We start from the raw sequence: 25,476 nt of genomic DNA, 5'->3' as shown, positions 1-25,476 counted from the left end.
CGGGTGAAATTAGACAACAAGCGTTCCAGTTTTTCCATAAGTATTTTCATGTGGCCCTTTAATATTGAACCTTTCTGCGTCGATTCCTTTGTCTTCCCATGTCGCTCATTCCTGGGTCCACACGACAATGCAATCAGTTTGGTGCCAGTTTGTATCGTCTCCTCCGCCGGGTGGGATTCAAAGGATGCAGTCGGGAGTCTGGGCAGCGATTGCAATCTTGTTCGATCTCATTTGCCAATCGACCGTCGAAGTCATTTGACCCCATGCTCCCAGCCAAGTGATTTAAAGGCACTTCCGCCTTATCAAAATGAACCTCAGCTTTCAGCTATCTGCTTACTGCTGCATAAATTATTACCAGTCGCGTTGCATTAATAGATTTTTTACTTTTTCAATGCAAATAGCGCGGAGGAATCCGCGAGTTCGGCGAGCTCAGGCGAAATCAGAGAAGGAAATGCAAGGAATTTCCAGCGAAATTTAATTACTCGAGCTGAACCGAGCGGCAGGACGAAAGAAACAGAAGGCTGCAGCGCCTCAAACGTTGCAAACGCTGCAGTGGCACTGAGCAAGTGGCAAAGTCAGTTCGTTTCATTTGTTTATGCATATTTTACGGAACGAGGGGCTCCGCATTAAAAGTCAGTCGTCAGTTGCAAAGGCCATGGGTGGAACGAAGGAGCACAGCGCTCGGCAGGACACTGGGTGGGTGGGAAATCACGGGTGGCACCAGAAGTCGCAAGACAGACTGTTGCCACTGTCGTCCTCTTGTTTTTACCCATGGCTGCTCCTCCTCCTCGCTGCGTAAACAGCGGGCTCAGCTCTCAGTTCGCTGCCTTAATGACCGTTCGACACCAACGCGTATACGCACCGTGGGACGAAGCGAACAAGGATCTAGATTGATAAAAAGTTATATTTTGCTTAAAATAATTCCTTACTTGTTGTCAAATATTTATCAGGTTAAAGTTGTATATTAAATGTATATTTATTGAATTATTTATTCTTTAAATTAAATAACAAGTGAAGCGTCTAGACCTACATTGTTCTAAACCTACGAACTGTGTAGACCAGTGTACTTTCTTCGCCCACCACTTCTCCGCAGCCTTTCCTCCTTGACCTTATGCTGCGTTTTAACGAACTTGGTGGAAGGAGTGTCCGTGGGTGGCGGATCGTTTGCATATTCATTGGTCAGCGGCCCACGCTCACAGCATCCTGGATTGAAGCTAGTCCGCGAAGGGGGCGTGGCAGTGCTCATCCACTTGCTTTGAGCGTAAATATTTTAAGCACTTTAAACAATTCATTAATTTACATTTAGCTTTGGCCATGCCGTAGAAAAGTTGTCCATAATTTGGGGAGCAGCTTGAAGAGTCCTTGAAAGTGGCAGATAAACGCTTGAACAACAGTCGCTAAAAAAGCAAATGAAACTCAAATTCAAACTTGTTTAAATTTATATGACTGTTTTCATATTCACAGGTTGTTGTGCTGATATGATGTTCTATCAAAATAATTTTTAAAAATAACTTTTATTTTAAAAATATGTATTTAATGTTTCTAGATCCAATCGTTTAAATTTTGCCACCCATTTCTTTGTAGCTAGATAAACATTTTGTTGCCCCGTATAATGATAGCCTAAAATGCACTTCTGCAGCTTGCACACTCGACGCACAAATCCCATCAATTTCATTGCGAAAACTGATTTGGAAAGCGTCTATTGTATTGACAGCTCCGCATGGGAGTGTGCCACAGTTTTTTCCATTCGAAGATGTCTTGCCAATCGATTGAAAAAGATATCACAGCTCCGATTGAAATTGGAAAACTCTGCATGCAAAATACAGCTTGCTGCTAAACATTTGCCGGTAATTGCCAAATGCAACAATAGTCGTACGACTCTATCCACCCACGACCATCGGCCATTTGCGCTGTGCAATTTTCCCCATTCAAACCATCAGTTGTGCTTATATTGCCCGCCCATCGCTTCTGCTAATTGCAACAACAATTGCGATGAACTAAACTGAATCCGAGAGTGGAAATGCCTGGGAATGGGGCGAAAATGGACGGACAGCAACATCTAGGCCACAAGTCGAACATATCGGGGGTGCGACAAGGATCTGGGGATCTGGGGACCTCTGAGCATCTGAGGGGAGCAACAAGATGGGCGCATTTTACAAATTATAATCGTCATTTGTCAGGGAGGCACTGCACTCGGCAAGGACTCGCCACTCGGACTCAGTCCTTCACCCAGTTTCCAATGGAAACGAATCGGGGGGGATGGTCGGTAAGAGGCGAGAGTGTTACTTTCTGATTTTTATTGACATATTGAAATGACAAGGGACAGCACGGGGCAGACGATGAAAAATTGCTCGATAAAGTGAATTAGCAATGCACTTAGGAGACGATTTGGAAATGGGAACAATTAGTAGTTTCAGCAGCTAGCAAAAATGTTACGATTTTCCATTAGTTACTAATTTATTAGTGCCAAACTAATGCAGTTATTTCTGGCTTCACTTGGCTTAGTGTGGAATCTGCAAACAGATATACATCAATGTTAATTAGAAATAATAGCAGTTATCCAAAGTATTTGAGTGCCACAAAATTCGAAGGAACTAAGAAAACTTTTGCAGAGAAAAGGGTTACTAGAACAATTTTTCAAATATATGTATATTTTTCCTGCATTTTGGCATTGTTGAAACTATGTTAAAATTTTTAAAATTAAAATTAAAATATTTACTAAAGTCTTTCCCGCAGTTATGCCCTCCGCCTGCAGCGAACTCCGAATAGCTCCAGGCCAGGACGGCACTTTCGACTCGTGTCGAGCAGAATTTCCCCGAAGGCGTAGCGCAAGGTCATGGTCAGATCCTCGATGTTGCCAATATCGCAGTTGGCCATAAGCGGGCCGTTGGCCAAAAGAGCCTGGCAGGCTGTGCCGGGCACCAATTGCTCATCGAATCTGGCCAGTGCGATGCAGAAACGCAGCTGCTGGCGTTGCATCAGAGAGCGGACGACCAGCTGCCAGTTGGCGCCCGTCCAGTCCAGGTCGTCCTCCGAACCGGGAACGTAAATCCCATTATCCGTCCAGGTTTCGGGATGCGAGAAGGATTGCTGTCGCGAGCGTTGAACACAGATGATGAGCAGGAGGGGCAGTATTGATGCCAGGTTACTCATTTTATAAATATATATTGATATTTCCTTTGAAGTAAGTCTAAAAACTTTGCGTCCGAACTGCAGCAAATTTGGTTTTGAACTGAAATCGCCACAGAAGTTCAAACCTTTCTACGTGCTGTTCGAATTTCATTTTTCAGCTTGGCTCGATTGTAACGTAACAAAAGTATCTGAAACGCCGGGGAAGCTATCTTATTAATAACATTTGTCAAATTACGAGCTTTATTTAATTTTAGATTTCGCACCACTTTCACTATTTGCGTTGCAAACTTTGAGTCAGCATGCTACGTGACTTGCGATTGCATTCGAGTGCAGCACCTGGCAAAGTTTATTTTTTATTTAAATATTTTCATTTCGTTCGGAATTAGAATGCGAATGACGTCAGTGTTTGCTTACAAATAGATATCTACATACGTATATAATTTAATCAACAGATGACGCACACCGGCACTTTTACAATGCAAGCGAATGTAGAGAAAAGTAAACAGGATTTTAACCAATTAAATTGCTGTCCGAATAAAAACTAAATAAATGCTGTAATTGATATGTAATTTACTCAAAATTAAAAAAAAAATAACTCATTTTGTTGGCTGAAATTTCCCTAATTGTATCTCTTACCCAGTTCTTATAGCACCATTTGAAATTCGAACTTTAAAACTGTGTAATTGTTAATAATTGGACAGCAACACGCCAAGTAAACAATAAAATATTTTTATACCCAACACACACACACACACGGCTGTAAAACATTTGCATAGATATACAAAAATCGCCATAAATTCTCGGCGAAAAAAAGGTGAAACTAATAAAAGTCATGGGAACGTGCTGCCGAACTTTGGGATAGTGGCGATGGCCATTTTCCTAGGGGTTTCCCAATTAATGGGATTTATAGGACATAGTATACCCACAGCTGTCGCCGCCATTTGGCAGCACAAAAATCAAGTTAAAAGAAAGTAGCAAACGTGCTGAGCCAAACGGCAGACAAGCATTGAAATTATAATTTTTTAATCGTAAAAAATACAAAGCGACTGCTGTTACTACGTTTGTTGGCCAAAAGAAGAAACGCCCACTATGGCAACACAGCTCGAAAAATGGTCCATTTGCCTATTTTTTTTTTGTATTTTTTTTGTTTTTTGTTGTTGTCTGGGTCCGGAAACAAATTACAGCAAACAATTTAAAAAATGTTTGCAAACAAACAGGAACCGAAAAAGGAGCAACACAAAGGGGAATGACGGAAATGTTATCTAGGCAACAAGACAACGGGCACAAAAGCGGAAGTACAGTGCAAGTAATTTTTTAGAGGGCGATGGCAAAACGAAATTATACGCCAACTGATTTTACACTCTATACGAACTGAATGGCGAGTTGGGAGAACTGGACCAACGTAGCCAGGGAGCACTGTACTGGCGGCAAAGGCTTGACCAAACAACAGTCGGCCAAGATAAAAACCTTCATTGTTCGCCAGAGTTCCTTGCTCTGCTTTTAACCTTTTCGTTTCACTTAGTTAAGCAAAAATGAAATTTTTATTAGCAAAATGCATAAATGAATAGAAAATAGTTAAACAGAGCCCAACTTTGGCCAGCTGGTGCACCTGTGCTACCCTGAATTTTTGCCACTTCTGGCACTATTTCCATGCTTTTTGCTGAGGTCGACGCAAACCTGGAATTCCAGTTCGTTCAGTCCAATAAATTCTTTGGGTTCTCCATGTTTTACAATTTAATTATTCCTGCTCTTCGACCATATGTATACAGGGATTTCTTTAAGGAGAACATATAGCCATTAAAGTGAGTTCCGATTTTTCATGGGTGGCCGAGACAACGAACCCATTTTTCGGAGATTTACAATGATTTGGGCATTACAAAGTTTTATAGCCCAGGATGCTAACTTTTTGCGACATATCAATTAACAAATAATATACAAGCTGCCAAAGAGAAAAGCCCAAAAGGCAAAACGATCTAGAAACTTGCACATGGCAAACTTGTTTCGGCCCAAGCAAATCAGAAAGTCATCATCAGGCAGTACGAGTGCAGGGAAAACCCATTTGCATTTCGGGCCGTCGAAGAAGTAGATATATATATATACATATGTGTGCACTACCAGGAGCTGAGTGGAGCCAAAGACACTAGAATAACAAGATGCGTAACGGCCATACAAATTTTTGGCACGCGATTTTTTGGCCGTGGCTCTAGAGGTGGCTCCAGGCTCTCTTGAGTTTTTGTTCGAGAGAGAAAGAGCGGAGAGCGCTACAGCAAACAGCTCTTTTCTACGCATACAGTGATAGCATACAACTGTATGTGTGCACACGTATGCTCATGTATTGTAAATTTGACAAAATATGCCCTTCACCTTAGAAGTTCGTTGACTTTAAATCTATATTATTTTTTATCAATTGGCACCATGCGAAAAATTCTTGTTTTGCATTGCCTCAACGTTATTATTATTTAAATAAAGCTTAGAAATAGTAATAGACGAATCTATGTACATCACAAAATAAATTTCGAAAATGACTTTATATTAGAATACTTGTCATTAGGGTATTCAGCTTGCGGCGTGAGAAAAATTAATAAGGCAATGATTGTTGAGTGCTTGTGTCCGCACTTCGTGCCTGACGATATGACTTTTGCAACGAACTGTTTTCATATTTTTATTTAATTTATTAATTTTTATTTTCTACTACGTATTATTATTTTTTATGAAATATTATTATTTTTATTATTTATTAATAAAATTATTATTTTTATTATTTATTAATAAAATTATTATTTTTTTATGAAATTAAAAAATAATTATTATTTTTTTGAAATATTTATTTCTCAATGTTATGTCTTCTTTTTGGAAAATTTATGTTTCAAATTACAGTAGTTATAATAATTTCCTTTGTATTTGCTTTAATTATTATTATAATAATTATTATAATAGTCAGGGAATTTTTATTTTATTTCATCATATTGCTACGAAATTGGTCACAACTCCAAATATGTAAATTCGTTTCTTCGATCAGAATTGATTTCGGCCCGAAAATCGTCTTCTAGATTCTTTTATATTTCTTACGCTCTCAACGTGAGCGAGCGGAAAGAGAGCAAATTTGGCCTTCACCAAAAAAGTGGCTGCATAGTGCCAAACGAATGTATGGCCGTTACGCATCTTGTTATTCTAGTGTCTTTGGTGGAGCCTTTCTGGCTCTGCGCACTTTAAAAGTAATTTATCTTTCTGGCGCCCACCCCCATCCACTGGGTATGTGCAACATGCAATTTGCATAAAACTTACTTGCCTCGGACCCTTTCGGCATTAAATCCACTTTGTCGCCATCGCCCATCGCCTCGTGCATCAAACTGAGCTGCCTGTCGCCTTCCTCGTCCTGTTAATTGCAGTCCTGCCGGCGAATAAGTTTCCAATAAGGCGGCACGAGCAAGGACCCACTATTCCAGGCTCAACGGAATCTTTTCTTCCATCACTATCCTAATGACGGCCCTCTGTGTGTTACTGTGAGTTCGGAAATGTGTCAGCGGCAGCTGCAAGGGATGCATCTAAGCCAAGTCGAGAAATTTGTTAAGCATTGCCAGGATAACTTGTAGATTTAAAGGGTAGACTAGCTACTTTTAAGTGTGTGTAACTATTAGAGGAAGCAGATTATTGATCATGATCATTAGCCGTATTAGTATCCTGTCATGTCCGTCCGTTTCTCTATCTTTCCGTTCGTCTGTCCGTCCGTTTGGCTTTTCTTCGTTTTCGTCCTCATCACGAAAGTAAAAGCTTTGAATATTTACACTTGCAGCTTGCCAGTCAATCAACACAAAAATACATACGTCCTGAAAACCAAACCATTCAAATGTTTACCATAATAAAGCAAAGTGCTTATACAGCAAATGGTTACATTTCGAAATGTTTCATTTTGGTAATGTGCACCGCACACCGGATGCAAAGAAAAACACCTCATGCATAAGTATTTGATTTTATATATTTATAACATTTGTACGAGGTGGTGGTGCACATAATTAAACACAAATAGAACGCGATAACAAACACAATTACAAAACACAAATTCACCAAAAAAAAGTGAAATAATAAAGCGCCTAAAAGGCGGCAGTGGGAAAATGGGCAACGCCAGCGAGTACGCGAATTTCCCCCTTAATTATTTAATGCCACGAAAATCACCCACAACCACCCACTACACCCCACCCCTTCCCCGCAGCTGTCGGCATATTTGTTCGCGTTCGTTGAACGTATTTTCAATTAACAGAAAAACACTCGGATGGCACGGGACCGCCTCCCAACTGGCGCACAACTTTGATTTGTTTAATTAAATTACACTCAGACAAAGGCTTTCAATCATTCACAGCTCTCCAATCACTCATTGGCTCAATCACGCGCTCAACTTCAGCGAAAGTCAATATGCAGCTGTGTGAACGAGTGTGTGCCAGTGTTTGTGATTTAGAAACAGCACGACCTACTGCCCCGCCCACCAATGCGAACGCCCACCAGTGATGACCACTTTACAGAGTACTATTTAACTTTCCCATTTGCATGCCAACTCAAAAAAGCTGGCTTTTATTCGAAAAATATATGTATGTTCGTATTAATTCGGTTTTTTAAGATTTTTTTCTTTTTTATGTGAATTTTTATTTTGTAGTTTTAAGTGGCCAATATTTTAATTTGCTAACCATAATATGCATTAAACAGCAATCATAAAGTTTCTTGGATGTGTAGATGCTTATGTAGATACTTATGTAAATGCTCATGTAGATACCTATGTAGATACTTATGTAGATGCTTATGTGGATATGTAGATATATCTGTTAATATACAATAACAGCAAGATAATAAATCTATTAGATATGTTTTCAGGATGGATGACTTTGGATGTCCATAGCGAACTGGCGCCCTTGGCATCACTGGGCTCCAACGAGCATTGTATCCCCACTCCTGGATATTTGTAGTGTGCTCAAGTACAACTTATCCAAATGCAGTGCAAACTGTTCGCTGAAGTTTGTGTGCTCGCCGTTCGCACGACTCAAGGGGGCTGCGATGATGGCAGTTGAATGGAATCGTTAATTAATGCATGATAAACTGGGAATCCAAGGTAAGCGAAGGCACATGGAATGCGATGGAAAACCAGTGAGTGTTGTGTTCTGACAAAAGGCGAAAAAAAGGAAAAATTAAACATGGCTGGCAAAGGCAGAACAAAGAGTATGCAAATGTATACGCGTGCCTCGTTTAGGCATTTTCCCAGCGCTTTTCATCCTGTTTTCCCAGAAATTGCGCACTTTGCTTACACATTCCCCATTGCATTAAGTTTATGAATTGAAAAAATTCAACTTTACAATGAATCAAAATAAATAAATGTAGAAAGTACTCAAAACCTTCAAAAGTGGCGATACAAAGCCAATTAAGCTGCATATTTTGTGTGTTGTGTGCCGTTTTCTCAGCCAATTTCCATGCAAAAAACAAGTTTTCTCTTTGAAAAACTTTGCTAGCTCATGACTGTTAGATTTGAAAGTAAGCTTCCTTGAAACAATTCGAGGAAAAGCGAGGAGCTGGGATGGCATGCAGCGTGACCTTGTGGAAAGTGTGCAAATAATAAATAGTTTTCCCAGTCAGTCAGCGTGCCACTTGCATATGCTGGAAAAATTGCGATTGTGGCCAGTTATTGGGGAAATGGTTTCAAATGCTCCGCACAATTTTTCAAGTGGCACAGAAATGTTGACGTTGTAAAATTACGTTGGTATTTATTTAACGCAAACAACATGAGGCTGAAAAACATGCATGCGGAAAATTCAATATCTTTAAAAGCTAGTGAAACATTACAACTAACTATTTGCATATAATATTAGAGTTAATTTTAAATCTCTTGTATTTTAACCACAAATAAATGTATATTTTTCTACATTTTTACTGTAGCTTAAAATATGTTTTGGGAATTTAACCATCGTTCAATATTAAATATTCAGGAATTTAGAACCTCGCTGAACGACCATCTTTCATTTTTCCTCTTGGATTTTCCAACCTAACTAACTGTTGACTAGCCAACGACCAACAAAAAAAAATAAAAATAAACCGAACAAAACAAAAAACTATTCACAGCTTATCGGCAAACAATAGACCATTGAATAAATATCAAAAGCAAATGGCCATAAATATTTTTTCTTTACCCCATTTTCTAGCCGGATTTTTTCCAACAATTTTTTTTTATTAGATTTTCAGCGCGGGTAAATATTTTGAGGCATTCGCATCGGTGAATGAAGAGCTGCAAAAAAGGGAATCATTTATGCCGCTTTAAAGGCCACAATCCGCAGGCCAGGAAGCCAGCAGTGGAGGATTCGTGGCCGTGGTCCATCCACCATGGCACAAGGCACATGGCACATGGAGCCGGGGATTTGCAGCCAAGGGACAAAAATGGCAATGCGATACATAACGCAATAATGGTAACGTGTCGACTTTTACGACATAGAAAACGCGAGAGGCGCGAAGCTTTACGATGCCCGCATCATTTGATTTTATTGCCAAGTGTTACAAAAAAAAAGTAAAGAAGGAAGCACGAGAGGCGCTGGGTGGGTTGAAGGGTCGTCCTTGAGCCAGTTCAGTTGTTTCTGATTAATGCCATCCGACTTGAAGGATACAGATGCAGCGGCACAAAATGCAAATCACCCGGCGGAATAATCAAATCGAGAACGAAACTGAGCAAAATGCCATCAAAGTTGACGACGAACCGAACGGAAACTGCTCCACAAAGGCAACACAACAGCACACAATTGCACGGCCCAAGGGCACAGGACGAACAAGGATCAGGTGTTCGGCTGGGCAGGATTTTCCCACGACCCCAGCCCAATTTCCCCTTACCCACAGCCCAGACCAGCCCATTCGATGTAAGCGTGCAAGGCCAGCAAAATCAATTAATTTAAAAAATACCCATGCATTTGTTGACATTTTTGCAGCTAGACAACACCACCCACCTGCCCGCCCATAGAAATCAACAATCAGCAAATATTTGCATAGCCTGCTCTCGCCCGTCTCCTGGCTCGTGCCGTTCACTCCAGGTGACACTCCGCATTCATTGGCATTTTCTATTTACCAGGCTCAGAGACTGTCTGTCTGCCCCGTTTTGACAGTTTATTTCACAGGATATTTGTGCCACCGAATGCCGGATGGAAATTTGCTGAATTGTTGCATGTTTGCCGGATTGCGAGACAGTGGCATGTGGCAAAGCTTGTCTGAATATATTGGAATCTCATCGGAAAAGCGCACTGACAGGGCGGAGGGGGGTTTTCCCCAAAAAGGGGATGGAGCTAAGCATGTTAAGTTTAAAAGAGGTGGGAATCCAAAACTCATGCTGAATTGTTTCAATTTATAAAGCAATGCAGATTACTCATTCTAAAGCCTAAACAAAGAATTTTGCTTTTATGTTTTATTGCAGTGATAAGAAAAGTTAAATAAATATCATAAAAATAAACAAAAGATTCAAGTGAGAAATAAATAAGTAATCAGTAAGCAGCGTTTTTGACTAGTCAACATCTGCAGCAAAAATACATTCACTCAATAAATTTCTAAAAACTTCATTCGATTTCAAAAACATTTTGGAAATGAATCAAAACAGATTGCTAATGCTGAAAAAAAGCTACAAGCTTGACTTGCAATTTTCAAAGACATTGTTTACTTAGTATATTTTTTATGATTTTAATGAATGTGATTCGTTTCGTTAGATTTATCATAATCCGTACAATAAACATAATACATAATAGTTATCTCCCCTTCACTAAATACAAAGTTATACGTGGCGTTGAATACAGATTAATTATATGGTATATATATCTTTTTCGACTGGTATTGCCTTACTTTCAGAAAAATATATCATTTCGTTGGCCAAAATATAAACATAAAAAACGAAAAATTATAAGGGTATACTTGAAATTAATTTGGCTTCTCTCGTTATTTTAAAGGATAGTCGACATTTTTGGTTCACTGACAATTGCTCTTCTCAAAATGTACATAGCAGAGATTTGACAACTTCCGTTCCTCGGCAAGTTATCCGAAACTAACATACTCGATGACATCCTTTTGTCAGAATGCAGACAAAGTTCAAAGTTGTTTTGGGCAATTTGAAGCGAACCAAGTGAAGGTCTCTGTTTTAGTGCAGCGGTCTTACCGCTGCTGCTGGTAGATAGGAATGTTGTTCTTGACAGCATCGTTCTGCATGTGATAGCCGGGCGCCCCAACTGGCGGTCCGCCAGCCATGGACATGGCCATCTGCTGGTGCAGCTGACTGAACTGATCGTGTGGCGGTGGGTGCTGCTGTTGCTGCTGCTGCTGTGGGGACATGTAGCTCTGCGGGTTGACGACGGCCGGCGATCCGTTCGGTGCATACAGATTTGGTCCTGGCTGGTATCCCTGTGGCGGCGGTGCCTGCTGATGCTGCGGCGACATGTAAGCGTGCGGAGCCGGTGGCTGCTGCGGCTGCTGGATTTGTGTGACTGCGGGCGGAACTTGGGCGTACTGCGACTGGGGGTCGATGTGGTAGCTGTTCTGGGGATGCTGTGGGGGCTGCTGGGCTTGCTGCTGTGGCGGCTGCTGAGGGTGCTGTGGAAGTGGCTGCTGTTGGGTGGTCACGGGAGTGGGCTGAGTGTAGATGGGCTGGGGCATGGGTGCAGTTCCAGTTGGTTGAGTCAAATGGGCTGGCAGCGCTGGAAAGACGATTGAAAAGGTTATTAAACTTAAATTTAATAAGTATTTTCATCCTTTGTACTAACAGTTCATCTGTGCGGCATGTCCGTTCTGATAGGGCAGTGGCACCTGTCCCTGCTGTTGACCCAGATAGCCACCAGGAGCTCCAGGGGCCTGCGATGGAGCAGAAGTAGGAGGATTTGGTACGGGTCCATATGGCATCGAGTGCATGCCCGGATAGTTCTGGGCCGGTGGGAATCCACCCGCTGCAGGATAGCCTGGAGCACCGTACAAAGCGGCACCCGGAAAACCAGCAAGTCCAGGCATAAACCCGCCAGCAGCAGCGGCAAAATGTCCAGCCGCAGCACGGTCATCCCGCATCAAGGTATGGTACAGATTAATGGCGTCCACGAGGTCGCTGGATAGCTGCGTCAGTTGAGCATGCTTGCGGTCGACGCGTTCCAGCTCGGCGTCGATCAGCGGACCCATCTGATGCACCTCCTGCTCCAGCTGCAGCATTTCGTCGCTATCCTGCGAGGGATCTTCGGGATTCGCCTCGTGCAGCAGATGCAGCAGCCGGTCGATCTTTGACTCGTCGATCTCCACGGGCTGAGCTGCGGCGGCAGCTGCTGCCGCTTCAGTCTTTTGCTGCAGTGCCGCAGCGGAATCCAACTCTCGTTGCCCGGCGGCGGCAGCCGACTTATGCTGCTGATTGATGTCCAGCCGCTCGGGATCGACGGACAGATCGGCAGTGACAAAGTTCGAGGGGAAGAGACCCTCGCCGCGCTGATTGTATCCCTTCCACCAGTTTGGATCGCTATCATCCAGCACATGAATGATCTCGCCGGCAAAGAAGGTCAATTCGTTCTCCTCGGCAGCTTCGAAATCGTACAGAGCTCGAACCTTTCTTGGCTCTGGCGCTGGTGCGGAACTGGCCTCGGCGCTCGGAGCACTAGAACCGGTTCCAGCGAAGGATGGATACAACGAGGGATAGGCACTGGCGGTGCCGGTACTTGCTCCACCCCCAGTCTTTGGACTGCCCTTGTTCTCCTTCAGCGACAATTCGATGGCTTTGGCGATGTCGTCCTCCTCCTGCTGGCTGCTGACCACATTCGGATCTTTGGGCAGAGCGGCGGCCTTCTCGGCAACAGTCTTGCTGGTCTTATCGCCAAGATTCTTGAAATCATATCCCTCTTGGCGCAGCTTGGCATAGAGTGCGGGTATCAAGTCGAGCTCTCGATCGTTCTTGTAGTCGTTTTCAGCCCAGTTCTTCAGCACTTGGCGCATTTTCTGTGAATCACAATTGGCTTTAGAAAGGAAATAAGTGAGTTTAGACTGTTTGCACTCACCAGTGAAACCTTTGGCTGTGCTTTGGCCAACAGGCGGCGGAACTCGGTCTCGAAATCCCGTGAAGCCACCTCTAAATGGAGCGGTTTTCCGCAGTTATTGGACAGGGCGTCCAGCAGCGTAATTGCCTGCATCACCACGTGAGGATCGGTGTGGCCCATGCGTCGCATCACCGCCTTCAGGCAATCCTTGGCCAGGCGGGGATTGGTCGTTACCTTGTCGCACACATCCAGAATCAGAGACCAGTTGTCGTTGGTATTAGTCTCGCTGGTGGCCTTTTCTATAAAACAAGAAAGACGTGAACCGCATTAGCTTATCAGTCAAATAAAAATTTATATACTGAGTCACAGCAAAACAAAGATAAGACTCTTTGAAAACTGATTGCTGCTAAAGAAAATCAATACAATCGGAAACTAACTAAATTGCATTAAGGGATGGAGGGGAGGGGATTGGCTGTGTTTGCGGAGGGGGTGTGACGGGTGCGGGTGCTACGTCACTCAAGGTCAGCGACTGCCATCTAACAACTCCAATAAGAAGTTCAACGAACGACGCAGAGCTGCGCACAGCATCTCACATGACTTTCTTTGTTGTCTGCACAATTGGGCATCGGGTTCATAGGGAAAACAGGGGCAAATGGGGTGGTGTGCGGGTGTTTAGACAGCAAAAAAAGAATAAAAAAAACTATGCAACGCATTGGTCTGTGGTGAAGTCCAATTGGAGCCGTGGCTTGTCCAATTGGCCAACCCAACAGCTTATCGGTAGATGGAACTCACCCACGTCGGCGTCGAATGGCGACGACTGCCCAAAGATTCCCATCTTTATGACCAAACCGCTCGCTCAGCTATCTGCCAATAATTTGCGCTGCCCCGGGGTCAATAAATCCAAATCAGTTGATCTTTGTCTGGTTTCCCTATTGTTTTTCCTCTCCAATCGATTTTCGGTGCGTCACGGCGACTGAAAGCACGCTTTGGTGTTACTCCTCCTGCGTAGACTTTTTCGCTTTTCTCCAAATCTCTTTTGGGCTGCTTATATATCTTCGATTGGGCTAAAAACTTCCGAATAGCGCTTGCAAATTCGCTTAATTTACGTTTATTGTGTAAAAAATGACTAATGGCGAGTGTGGCCAGATTGCGAATAGTCGGGAAATCCAAGGGATTTTTTGCAGCGTATTCTCGATTGCTAGTTAGGGGTATTCGAGACTTATATTATGCGAAAGATTTTTATTTCGATATAAAAGGTATAATTGACAACTAATAATATAAGTTTTTGCCACATCTACTCTGATTTGAACACTGGTAACTATGGCTTATTAGAATTAAACAGTTTTATATGCACATCGCTCAAACATGTCTCTAACTGGAGGGAAGTTTTTATTTTAATAATTATACACAATATAAGAACAACACTAAAAGATTAATTTTTTGTTTGAAGAAACATTGAAATATTTTATTATATGTTTACCGAATTTAAAAATACAGTGACTTAACTGCTTCACCTAAAGTCACAGCATAACTCGATTCTAGCATGCGGTCACACTAATCTCAGCATTCGAAAAAAACGCGCAAACAAAAGGGACGCTCATAGAAAATACAACTTAAAATAATTAATTTACTTGAAAATCATAATATAATAATTAACAAGCCAGCGCCATGACGCTTTCCCGCGCGAAGCACGCCAACCGCAACCACCTGCCGCACCTGCTGGCCAAGGTGCCCGAGGAGCACCAGGAGCCGATCAAGAATATGTGCCTCAAGATGATGTCCCACGACGCATACGGACAGCCGTACGTACAAACAATAAGCAAAGTATCCGATCCGTACTTAATCTGCTCCCTCCAGATACGATTGGAGTCCCCGGGACTTCGAGATGGGCGCCCACTTGGGACGCGGCAAATTCGGACGTGTCTATTTGGCGCGGGAGCGCCACTCGCACTACCTGGTGGCCATGAAGGTGATGTTCAAGGAGGAGCTGCGCAAGGGCTGCGTGCAGCGTCAGGTTCTGCGCGAGATCGAGATCCAGTCGCGGCTGAAGCACCCGCACATCCTGCGCTTGCTCACCTGGTTCCACGACGAGAGCCGCATCTATTTGGCCCTGGAAATTGCGTCCGAGGGCGAGCTGTTCAAGCACTTGCGTGGCGCACCCAATCATCGATTCGATGAACCGCGGTCTGCGAAGTACACCTACCAGGTGGCGAATGCCCTTAACTACTGTCATCTGAACAACGTGATCCATCGGGATCTGAAGCCGGAGAACATTCTGCTGACCAGCACAGACGACCTCAAGCTGGCCGACTTTGGTTGGTCGGCGCACACGCCGAACAACAAGCGAAGAACTCTGTGCGGCACCCTGGACTATCTGCCGCCGGAGATGGTGGACGGGAACTCCTACGACGACTCGGTGGACCAGTGGTGTCTGGGCATTCTGTGCTACGAGTTCGTCGTGGGCTGTCCGCCCTTCGAGTCGAACAGCACGGAGAGCACCTACAGCAAGATCCGGCGCATGGAGATCTCCTACCCATCGCATTTGTCCAAGGGCTGCAAGGAACTTATTGGCGGAGTGAGTTGTTAGATGTTTCCTTGGAGATCCATTTATTAAACTGCGATTTCATCTTTGCAGCTGCTTCGCAAGGAAAGCAAAGGCCGCATCACCTTGGTGGATGTGATGACCCACTATTGGGTCAAGGCGGGAATGGCCGAAAGGGAGCTGCAGCTGCAGAAACGGGAGCGCGGCAAGGAGAACACGGCCAGGAATTGACTGGTTTCGAGTTTGCATTGTGTAACGACTTATTTCAGATTTTACTTTTATGTTTAATAAACGGTTTATAAGATTAAATGAAGCTTGGAGTATATTTTTGAAATCTATATAGAAATATATTAATCTTGATTTAATACCTGGAACTGCATAAAAAGGCAGAAACGTATATTACTTAAAATAAACCATTTGTTTACAATTCCTTTTTCAAATGTTCCCTTTTTAAATTAATTGTGCTACGCTCATGCCTTACTTAGTTCCAGTTCGTGTGCCATGTAATATTTTCGCGCTTCCCGCAAACGGTCACCCTAAATAAATAAATGACAATTTGAAGCGTAAAATAAGCCATAAAAATTCGATGAAACGCTCGATTTGTGAATCGTGCACCCACCAGTGAGTGGGCAAAGAGCGGCAGCCGACGAGACCGCCACCAGGAGCCTCGTATCCCGCGCAGCAGTGGATCGGTGCTTGCCAGTCGCGCCGAGGAACTACAGCAACAATTGTTATTTTTCGCCCCACGATTTTCAGGGGGTGGGGGGCTAGGAACATCAGCCCCTTCGGTTTCTAATTGAATTAAATAGAAGGGGGCAGAGTGGCAATAGCACCCAGGTCAGTCCAACAAGACGCAGGCATCAGAGCAATGGTCTTTATCCGCGATCCCTGTGGCATCGCCTGCCTGGTGGTCACCTACGGAGCAGTTCTGTACGCCGACTATGTGGTCATCCGCTGGATCATTCTGACCACCATGCCGGGCAGGTGAGTAATGCATACAGTACGCACCATGACGTCATTATATATATATCTACCCACTTGGCGACAGCCTCTGGATGTCCTTCCATGTGGTGCTCTTCAACACCGTCGTCTTCCTGTTGGCCATGTCCCATTCCAAGGCCGTCTTCTCCGATCCAGGCACTGTGCCGCTGCCCGCCAACCGTCTGGACTTCTCCGACCTGCACACGACCAACAAGAACAATCCTCCGCCCGGTAATGGACATAGCAGCGAGTGGACCGTGTGCACCCGCTGCGAAACATATAGGCCGCCGCGCGCCCACCATTGTCGCATCTGCAAGCGTTGCATCAGGCGCATGGATCACCACTGTCCCTGGATCAACAACTGTGTGGGCGAGCGCAACCAGAAGTACTTCCTGCAGTTTCTCATCTACGTGGCGCTGCTGTCGCTCTACTCCATTGCCCTTATCGTCGGTTCCTGGGTGTGGCCCTGCGAGGAGTGCAGCCAGAACGTGATCGAAACCCAGTTGCGAATGTAAGTTTCCTATGCCACGGCAACAATAGCAAAAGCTAGAACCTTATTTGGGTTTGCCTGAATCGAATGCTAAGCGAAATTGCATCAATTGCAATGCAAGATGGAGAAGTATTATGAGTAATATATAACTTATATCCCTCCGTTTCAGGATTCACTCGGTTATCCTAATGCTGGTGTCGGCGCTGTTCGGCCTGTTCGTTACGGCCATCATGGTGGACCAGCTGCACGCGATTCTGTACGACGAGACGGCCGTGGAGGCGATACAGCAGAAGGGCACCTACCGGCCCAATCGGCGCAAGTACCAGCTGCTGGCGGATGTGTTCGGACGCGGACATCCGGCGCTGTGGCTGCTGCCCTGCACCAGTCTGAATCACGCCTCCCGCTACCACGATACGCCTCTACTGAGCCACGAGGTCTAGGGTCAGGAAATATTCTTTATATTTTGTCCTTGCGTTTGCTGTGCGGCTAGAAGAGCCCCCGAGTGTTTTTAGTTTTTAATCATTGTGTGTGTGATTATTTTTAAACGACCCATCCCCCCGCCCGCAGCCAGTCAAATTGAATCGTATTTCGTATTGTGTATTATATGCAGATTCCAACTTAATTTATGCTTTAGTTTATAATCTTTTAAAATTATAAATACATAGAAAGAGCAGCGTCGCGGCCAACAGGAGCATACTCAAAATGAACACGGCTATTTTGTAAGGAACTTTTGTGCAGCTGCTGGTTTTAGAATGCTGCGTTCATTATTTGTACACCGATGCATTCTTCGGCCACCCGGGGTATTTTTTACCAGTATCCAAGTAAGCAGCACCTTCTAGTTTGAGACGTAGAAAAATCTCAACTGTATACAATACTACATAGCAATATGTACCGAGCTAGGAACTAAGTCCTTATTAAAAGCATTTACGATAGACCCGAAGAATGACGCATATACCAAAAAATAAAACTGAGATCAAACCACTCAAATACAGAATACTGTGCAGCATTAGTTTGTAATAATTGTAATCACCGTTTAGTTTTGTAGTTTATTGTTCTTTTGACATTTACGACCATCGACCAGCGCACCAAGAAGATTTTAAATGTAACACCAACATCAGCAGTTTGTGTCCCTAGAAACCCAGAACTGTTCCCAATAAAGCTAACCGATATGCATAAGTAATCAATCGAGTTCGCTTCCCAGTCCCTCGACGCTCAGGGTAAGCTGCTTCAGCGCCTGCTTGGCCACGACGCACAGCACTCCCTCCTGGGAGCTCTTGTCCTCGAACTCGAGGATCTCCACACACTCCTTCAGCAGATCTATGGCGTCCACGAGGCGGGCACGCAGCTCGCCGCCCTTCAGCTTGCCGGCTATGAAGCCACTTTTGGCCAGCAGCACCAGTGGCACGTGCAGCTCGTAGAGATTCATGGCGCGTGTGCGACTCAGACCCGGTTCGAAGGTGTTCAGCACTCGCAGCACTTGGCGGCACAGCTCCGCCTTGCGCTCCAACTGGTGGTCCGGCAGTTGTACCATCTCGTAGCCCTGAACACGCCCGTACATCTCGATGAGCAGCTGCCTCAGCCCGGTGGCTATAAAGTGCAGCGGATGCAGCAACGATTTGTACTTGCGCAACAATCGTTCGATCTCCTCCAGCCGCTTGGCTGCCATGGGCAGCGCTTGCACGGCATTCACCTCGGATTGCAGGGATTGGAGCATCGCCAGTGCATCCGCATTGCTGGTGTCGGAGCCACAGCTCGCGCAGCTCCAGCTGGTGTCCGGTTCTGTGATGTGGATAAGGTCAGCTAAACACTTTCTAAAGGATCTTTTCTGCTCACCTGTTGGCTGCCTGGGCACTTGGAATCCCTCGGCGCACTGACCGCACTTCAGGCTGGAGAAGTGCGTTCCCAATTCGGTGGGATCCTGGCAGCGTTCGCATTGGCAGGTGAAGAACTTGCCCTGCTTCAGGTGCTTCTGTCTCTGGGCAGTGCCATCCAATGTGTAGGTGTAGCTGTGGTGCAGGGGCTGACCCTCCTCCAAGTCTACCATGGCGCGCAGTCGGATTCTTTGGAAGAGGAAAACATATAGGAGGATATGTAATTCGGGACATCTTGAACTAGAGAACTATTTACAACTCACTTGTATCCCTCGCTGGGATAGATGCTCCTGGCTGTGTTGGGCACGCAGTTGTGGGCCAGAATGCCGGTGTAGGGAAAGAGGCATCTCAGTGGATAGCCCTTGGGACTGCGCGCCTCGAAGGCGTTCACCTCCAGCACACCCACCACCTGCATGATCAGCTCCTCGCTGAATCGGTTGGCCAGTTGGCAAGGACCGCGCAAATACTGAGCGATATTAACGCGATCCGCGTGCCAGACATCCGCGTCCTTCTGGCGCTCCTCCTCGTGGTGCTCCATGGGTGCCACCTCGTTGTCCCATCGCTCCGGATTCGCCTCCTTGGCCAACAGAACCCTGAAAGTAGAATGTTTGGAAGGGTATTCCAAATGAGAATCATATGAAGCAGCACAAGTAACCTATTGAATATAACTAACTACATTAAATTGAAAATCTTTCTCTTTGTTAATTGTTAATGAATCTTTTTGTATATAACTTTCATCTTGAGCGGAGAAAATAGTGACGCTATCAGTTTGCTTGGTGCCTGGTGGTCTATTTTTGTTCCACCCGCTGGTCATCACCTGAGCGGCATAATACAGTCCAATTGCGGGCAGTGGCTGCTCCCGCTGGGCAGGCGGAAGAATCGTGCCCGCGCATCCCTCAGCTCTCGGCACTCCTGCTGGAAATGGGCGTTATCCGCTTGTTGGGCGCACGCCACGCACAGCGGCCAGCCACATTCGTTGCACAGCTCCTCCTCCGGATCTGGGTCGGTTTCGTAGCAACCCAGGCACACCACCGGTCCATTGCACTTGGGCCCAACGGCAAAAGGCAGCTCCTCAATCAGCAGTCCGTGGCCACGGGTCGCTCCCTTGGCCACCAGATAGCGTCCGCAGACCGGACTCCACTGAACCGCTGTCCGATTCACCGACAGCGTTGGCGGCGATGTCATTTCGCTGACTGATGCCGGCTGGCCGCACTCAGATCTCAGATCTCATATCATGGGCAAACCTCACGGATGATGCCCTCCTCCCCACTACATGGCTACATTTCTGCCTGCTCCGACATAAAGCATCAAAAATGCGATGAACAGTGGGCATGCGAGGTTCTAGGTGAGATATTCTAGTTTTAACAAATTGTTTTGATAAAACATGATTCTATTTCTAGAACGATATAATATAAAAGATATTTCTTAAATATCTTACTTTTTCGTAAATTAAATGGTTTTAATTCCTCCATTATGGTAAATTAACCATAACATGCCTCGACTATCATATATCCTTTTATTTTGTCATAATACAGGTTATTTTCATGACTTTAAGCCAAATTTTTCTCCTTACTTCCATGCACTTTTAAGTTTAACTATTTATTTATTATTTTCTGAGCGATTTGCCCCACTGTCCCTTTCACAGACTTGTTGATCCATCCGTCCGCCTTCTTTGACGCAGAGTCGCCATGAGAATCTGTATTTGCCGGCTAGCCTGCGATCTGCGAGAAATGGGCCGCTGCTGCCAAAACTAATATTCTGACAGAGCGCCCAGGTTCCCCTGGTAGCCCCTAGTTGCCCCTGCTGTCCGGATGCCCCAGCACCATCATCCCCGCCCCGCTGGAGCGCCCTCGAACTAACCTCAATATGGTTATGCAATCCAACTGCGGGCAGACGCCATCATCGCTCACATTCCCGGCGAAAGTGACACGTGCGGCGGAGAAGACCTGGCACTCTCCGAGGTGCTCCGTGACGTCTTCGTCGTCGGCGCACGATCCGCACAGCGGCCAATCGCAGAGTTCGCAGCGGTCCAGCGAATCGCCGTCCTCTCCGAACTGCAGGAACTGGTAGCAGCCGAGGCACACGATTCCGCTGTCGCGCTTGGGTCCGCGTGCGAAGGGTAGCTCCTCCAGAACCAGCTCGCCCCGCTCCACGGAGCACGAGGTGGCCAAACAGCGTCCCAGCACTGCGTCCTCCTGCAGACGGGCCTTCAACATTCTGTCGCCGCACGGCAAATGCACTGGTCTCGATTTTGGCCCATCCGATTGGGATTACGCGGTCGATTGGCGGCCCTGCACGCAGATTCGTCTAAAAATAAAAAGTGCATCGCACACTCTTGATTGGTGTCAATCAATAAAGTTGTAATATGTTTATTGCATATTGATTGCTTTGGATTATACCTTTCTTAAAGCACATTTAATTGGCCATAACTTTCAAGCTTACACTTGCAGGCAACACTTTTATCTAAAAAAAGAACACTTTGATGTAAGCTAATTGTTCTTAAGATAAAGTATTTCTTAAAAGAATTATTGAATTTCAATAATCATTTTAAGTAACCGTTAATTTTCGAATTTCCGTTACAAAAAGTGTGACCATAACCATTGAGCGTGGGGCAGTGTTACCAGGCAGCATATCTTGCTGCTTTTTTTAGGCAATAATCATTGGGCGAATTTTTAGGGCTGGTAACACTCAGGCACAGAATTACTAAATTTTGTGGTGTACGTTTGTCGTGGTGTCTCTGTTCCTCTGCGTTTCGCATTACACTCTAACCAAACTTAAACTCATCAAAAGTAAGTAGTTCAGGACTAAACCCCCTCTAAAATCAGTGAAATGTAATGGATACCCCTATGGTTAGAAGAAAAACCAGGATTTTCGGTGACAGTGATTTCATAACCTCGAAATGAAAAAATTGCAAGTAGACACGCGCATGAACGAAAAGCAAAAGGGCTGATCACTTTTTTTGTTGGATGACGAAAAGCAAGCTTCTTATCACCAAATGACACAATAATTAATTGATAAATCCGAAATTTAAAGGGGATATTAAGCCGGTTAGCTATCACACACACATGCACAGCCCACGCACACCAATGCCTTCGCAGTTCATTGGCAGCAGCTGCCGGCGAAAAAAAGGGGGCAAAGAAGCAGAGAAAGCGATGGAAAAGTGCCTGGCGAATTTCCGTTACGTAACGCATGTCGCAGCCCAATGTGTTGGCGCTCTCGTTTAGATTGTTTTGATCAATTCCGTTCGTTATCGTCATGTTGCCATCCACCAGCTTGCAGTTCGCTCAATAAACATTTTCGATTTCACTCTTCACCGTTCTTTATCGTCGTTTTGTTTGTTTGTGGTCATGTGAGGAGGTGGGTGCACTTTGCGATTGTGGGTGGTATTTTCGCAGTGACGTCACCTGGAAAATCAATAGCCCACCTTTTCGTGCAGCTATTCACTTAGCTTTTCATTTCCCCCATCGATTTCCCTGCTGTTATGCAACTGGCGAAAAAATGAGCTGCACATCCACCCTACCACCCACTTTATAACCTGCTTGTCAAGGTCATCGTCAACGAGATGCTGATTCATTCTCGCCGGGATATCCACCTGATAGTATTATTTTCAACATCTAGTGACCAGGTTATATCACCTGACTTCCGGAACAATAGGAGCCCATCCCATTTAACGTTTGGCTGCCGGCCATAAAGATTTTTGTCTGCTGACCGCTGCTTTTCATAATTTTCCGCCTTGATTGCCTTGAGTTTTCCCCACCACTACACCTCAGTCTACACTGCACGAAATATTTATATTGCTATATCTATATAATAAATTCAATTGGATATTTTGGGGTATTTTTTGTTCGATGTTCATAAATGAATTGCAATTTTTTATGCTGAATTTGGGATAGAAATTCATTTTCCTGTGTAATCACCGCGACTAATATTCCTACCGCGACTGTGTGTCGCATTCTTGACGTCACGCAAATAGAAACAGCGAAGCAGAGACCAAAGCAGACCTTGCAAATGTGCAGTTAGCTTGAGTCAATGATCGCTAGCCTAACGGGACTGAACTGACCAGCAATTAATGCCAGCAAGAACGGAACGTAAACATACAGGCACACCTGTGGCCAGATTAATAGGGTAAATCTTCAGGGATCAGTAGTTTTATTAAAATTTTTGTTTAGAAAACCTATACAAATATTTTAAAAATAAATTTTGATTTAAATGGGTTTACATTTGCATTGGTATACAAAACCCCTTATTTCTTGGAGTACAATAGACTTAGTCAATATTAGTTTTCCATCTTGACTTCTATTTATTGCGCCACTTTATTTTGCCCAGACGTGCATTGACCCCCTCATCAGTCAGTCACTCAGAATTTGCGCTGCTTCAGTTGGTGATTCTGTGCATGTGGCCGCCTTGAACACCAAGTTAAATTGATTTATTTATTTTTGCCGCACAAAATTGACATTTAGCCAAAGTGAAAAGGGGAAATGGCCCGCGAAATTCTTAGTCCATGTTGATGCTGTTTTCTGGCGTCTTTTAGTTTTCACTTTTCATTTGCGGCCGATAGAACATTTTGAAATCAAGTCGAGCTAAAAGTAATAATCATTATGTTGCTGATAAGATTAAACTTATCTTTCGCTAAACGCAATTAATGACATGACGAGTGAAATGATTTCGCAATAAGTACCATCATCGTCATGATTATCGATTATTCACCACCAACTAATTGACGGTGCGATTTAATGCATTCCATTTCAATCCATTCCAGATGGCTCCTCCATCATACAGCGATTTGGGCAAACAGGCTCGCGACATCTTCAGCAAAGGCTACAACTTCGGCCTGTGGAAGCTCGATCTGAAGACCAAGACCTCGTCGGGCATTGAGTTCAACACAGCCGGACACTCCAACCAGGAGTCTGGAAAGGTCTTCGGCTCCCTGGAGACCAAGTACAAGGTCAAGGACTACGGCCTGACCCTCACCGAGAAGTGGAACACAGACAACACCCTGTTCACCGAGGTTGCTGTCCAGGATCAGCTCCTCGAGGGTCTGAAGCTGTCCCTGGAGGGCAACTTCGCTCCTCAGTCTGGGTAAGGATGACATGTTCTCTGCAGAATAAATAATATTTCTTATATAATTCAAATTCATCAGAAACAAGAACGGCAAGTTCAAGGTTGCCTACGGCCATGAGAACGTCAAGGCCGATTCGGATGTGAACATTGATCTGAAGGGCCCCTTGATCAATGCCTCTGCCGTGCTTGGCTACCAGGGATGGTTGGCCGGCTACCAGACCGCATTTGACACACAACAGTCCAAGCTGACCACCAACAACTTTGCCCTTGGCTACACCACCAAGGACTTTGTTCTGCACACAGCTGTGTAAGTATTGCACTTGCCACACATGGCTGAAATCAATGCAAACTAATGGTTGGCTTGTCCGGTGTTTAGCAACGATGGCCAGGAGTTCAGCGGCTCGATCTTCCAACGCACTTCGGACAAGCTGGATGTGGGTGTGCAGCTGTCGTGGGCCAGCGGCACCAGCAACACCAAGTTCGCCATCGGCGCCAAGTACCAGCTGGATGATGATGCCAGCGTGCGCGCCAAGGTGAACAACGCCAGCCAGGTGGGTCTGGGCTACCAGCAGAAGCTGCGCGACGGAGTCACCCTGACCCTGTCCACGCTGGTCGATGGCAAGAACTTCAATGCCGGCGGCCACAAGATCGGTGTGGGTCTGGAGCTGGAGGCCTAAGTCCATGGTTTTCCGCTAGTCGTGGAATCCTTGAACGTTGTCTAACATCCCCACACGCCCAACAACAACAACAATAACAACAGCAGCCAGACAAGTGCAGAAACAACAACAAGATCAAACAAAATAAAAGATACGATATTCTTCAAAAACAAACAACACACAGTCAAATATAACGAGAATCTGCACATCTTAACGATTCGATTGGATTGGATTAGTTGTCAGCCGGCCATCACCACATCTGCCCACTCCCTGCCCCAGCCACGCGAATCTGCAGGAGAGACACTGCCAAACAAACGATGCAGGGGGATGGATGGGTGGTGCAATCGATGGGTCGGTCAGGTTAGTCCGTCGTCGTTGGATGTAGCTTTGATTAGTGCATTGAATATTAGCGAAATTGTTGTTGACAAAAGTGCAGTAAAATACATTTACCTATTAAACAAAAAAACAAAATGGAAAAGGAATATTATGGCTCAAAAGGCTTTGCATTTGTTTCAGTTCTCAAGGCTTTACGGATTGCCTGCAAAATCCTGCGGCGAAACTAGGACACACGTAACACCAAAACCACATCCTTAATAACAATCTTTACCTTTTCGTTGTGCATTTACCTGAGAAATAAATCGAGAAGAAATAAAGTATCTTGATTGCAGCGTTGGTGGTGGAAGGCTTGGGAAAAGCTCAGCTTTTAATTTAAGGATTCAAGCTTGAGAGGAAACTCTTTATG

The 25,476-nt window shown here is 44.9% G+C and overlaps 6 protein-coding genes across 7 annotated transcripts; 3 read left to right on the top strand and 3 right to left on the bottom strand.

The window, feature by feature from the left end:
• Window positions 1-1,080: 1,080 nt before the first annotated feature.
• LOC117148932 lies at window positions 1,081-3,232 on the bottom strand. The gene is made up of 2 exons (XM_033316660.1): window positions 2,720-3,232; window positions 1,081-1,397 (listed from the first exon to the last, which is right to left on the bottom strand). The coding sequence occupies exon 1, from the start codon at window positions 3,151-3,153 to the stop codon at window positions 2,737-2,739; it is 417 nt and encodes a 138-aa protein (XP_033172551.1). The 5' UTR covers window positions 3,154-3,232; the 3' UTR covers window positions 1,081-1,397; window positions 2,720-2,736.
• A 7,564-nt stretch (window positions 3,233-10,796) lies between these two features.
• On the bottom strand, window positions 10,797-14,286 carry LOC117146010 (signal transducing adapter molecule 1). The gene is made up of 4 exons (XM_033311933.1): window positions 13,926-14,286; window positions 13,155-13,432; window positions 11,892-13,095; window positions 10,797-11,825 (listed from the first exon to the last, which is right to left on the bottom strand). The coding sequence occupies exons 1-4, from the start codon at window positions 13,966-13,968 to the stop codon at window positions 11,287-11,289; spliced, it is 2,064 nt and encodes a 687-aa protein (XP_033167824.1). The 5' UTR covers window positions 13,969-14,286; the 3' UTR covers window positions 10,797-11,286.
• Window positions 14,287-14,685: 399 nt separating this feature from the next.
• On the top strand, window positions 14,686-15,988 carry LOC117150496 (aurora kinase B). Its single transcript, XM_033317400.1, has 3 exons — window positions 14,686-14,935; window positions 14,991-15,708; window positions 15,769-15,988. Exons 1-3 carry the CDS (start codon window positions 14,802-14,804, stop codon window positions 15,904-15,906), a joined length of 990 nt encoding a protein of 329 aa, XP_033173291.1. The 5' UTR covers window positions 14,686-14,801; the 3' UTR covers window positions 15,907-15,988.
• Window positions 15,989-16,187: 199 nt separating this feature from the next.
• LOC117148862 (palmitoyltransferase ZDHHC3) lies at window positions 16,188-18,326 on the top strand. Its single transcript, XM_033316534.1, has 3 exons — window positions 16,188-16,659; window positions 16,724-17,167; window positions 17,316-18,326. Exons 1-3 carry the CDS (start codon window positions 16,544-16,546, stop codon window positions 17,584-17,586), a joined length of 831 nt encoding a protein of 276 aa, XP_033172425.1. The 5' UTR covers window positions 16,188-16,543; the 3' UTR covers window positions 17,587-18,326.
• Window positions 18,179-21,233, bottom strand: LOC117148851 (SET domain-containing protein SmydA-8). Of its 2 annotated transcripts, none has more exons than XM_033316522.1 (4): window positions 20,878-21,233; window positions 19,281-19,610; window positions 18,980-19,206; window positions 18,179-18,925 (listed from the first exon to the last, which is right to left on the bottom strand). In XM_033316522.1, the coding sequence occupies exons 1-4, from the start codon at window positions 21,231-21,233 to the stop codon at window positions 18,327-18,329; spliced, it is 1,512 nt and encodes a 503-aa protein (XP_033172413.1). In that variant the 3' UTR covers window positions 18,179-18,326. The 2 variants fall into 2 exon arrangements, with proteins under 2 accessions (XP_033172413.1, XP_033172404.1); XM_033316513.1 differs by lacking the exon at window positions 20,878-21,233 and adding an exon at window positions 19,835-20,234.
• Window positions 21,234-21,699: 466 nt separating this feature from the next.
• On the top strand, window positions 21,700-25,368 carry LOC117144474 (voltage-dependent anion-selective channel). Its single transcript, XM_033309651.1, has 4 exons — window positions 21,700-21,806; window positions 23,777-24,096; window positions 24,158-24,385; window positions 24,455-25,368. Exons 2-4 carry the CDS (start codon window positions 23,777-23,779, stop codon window positions 24,753-24,755), a joined length of 849 nt encoding a protein of 282 aa, XP_033165542.1. The 5' UTR covers window positions 21,700-21,806; the 3' UTR covers window positions 24,756-25,368.
• Window positions 25,369-25,476: the final 108 nt, after the last annotated feature.

The sequence above is a fragment of the Drosophila mauritiana genome, chromosome 2L (genome assembly GCF_004382145.1).
Source record: "Drosophila mauritiana strain mau12 chromosome 2L, ASM438214v1, whole genome shotgun sequence".
NCBI classification, from domain to species: domain Eukaryota; kingdom Metazoa; phylum Arthropoda; class Insecta; order Diptera; family Drosophilidae; genus Drosophila; species Drosophila mauritiana.
The sequence above is the reverse complement of the archived record's forward strand: the minus strand, read 5'-3'. Positions and strand labels throughout refer to the sequence as shown.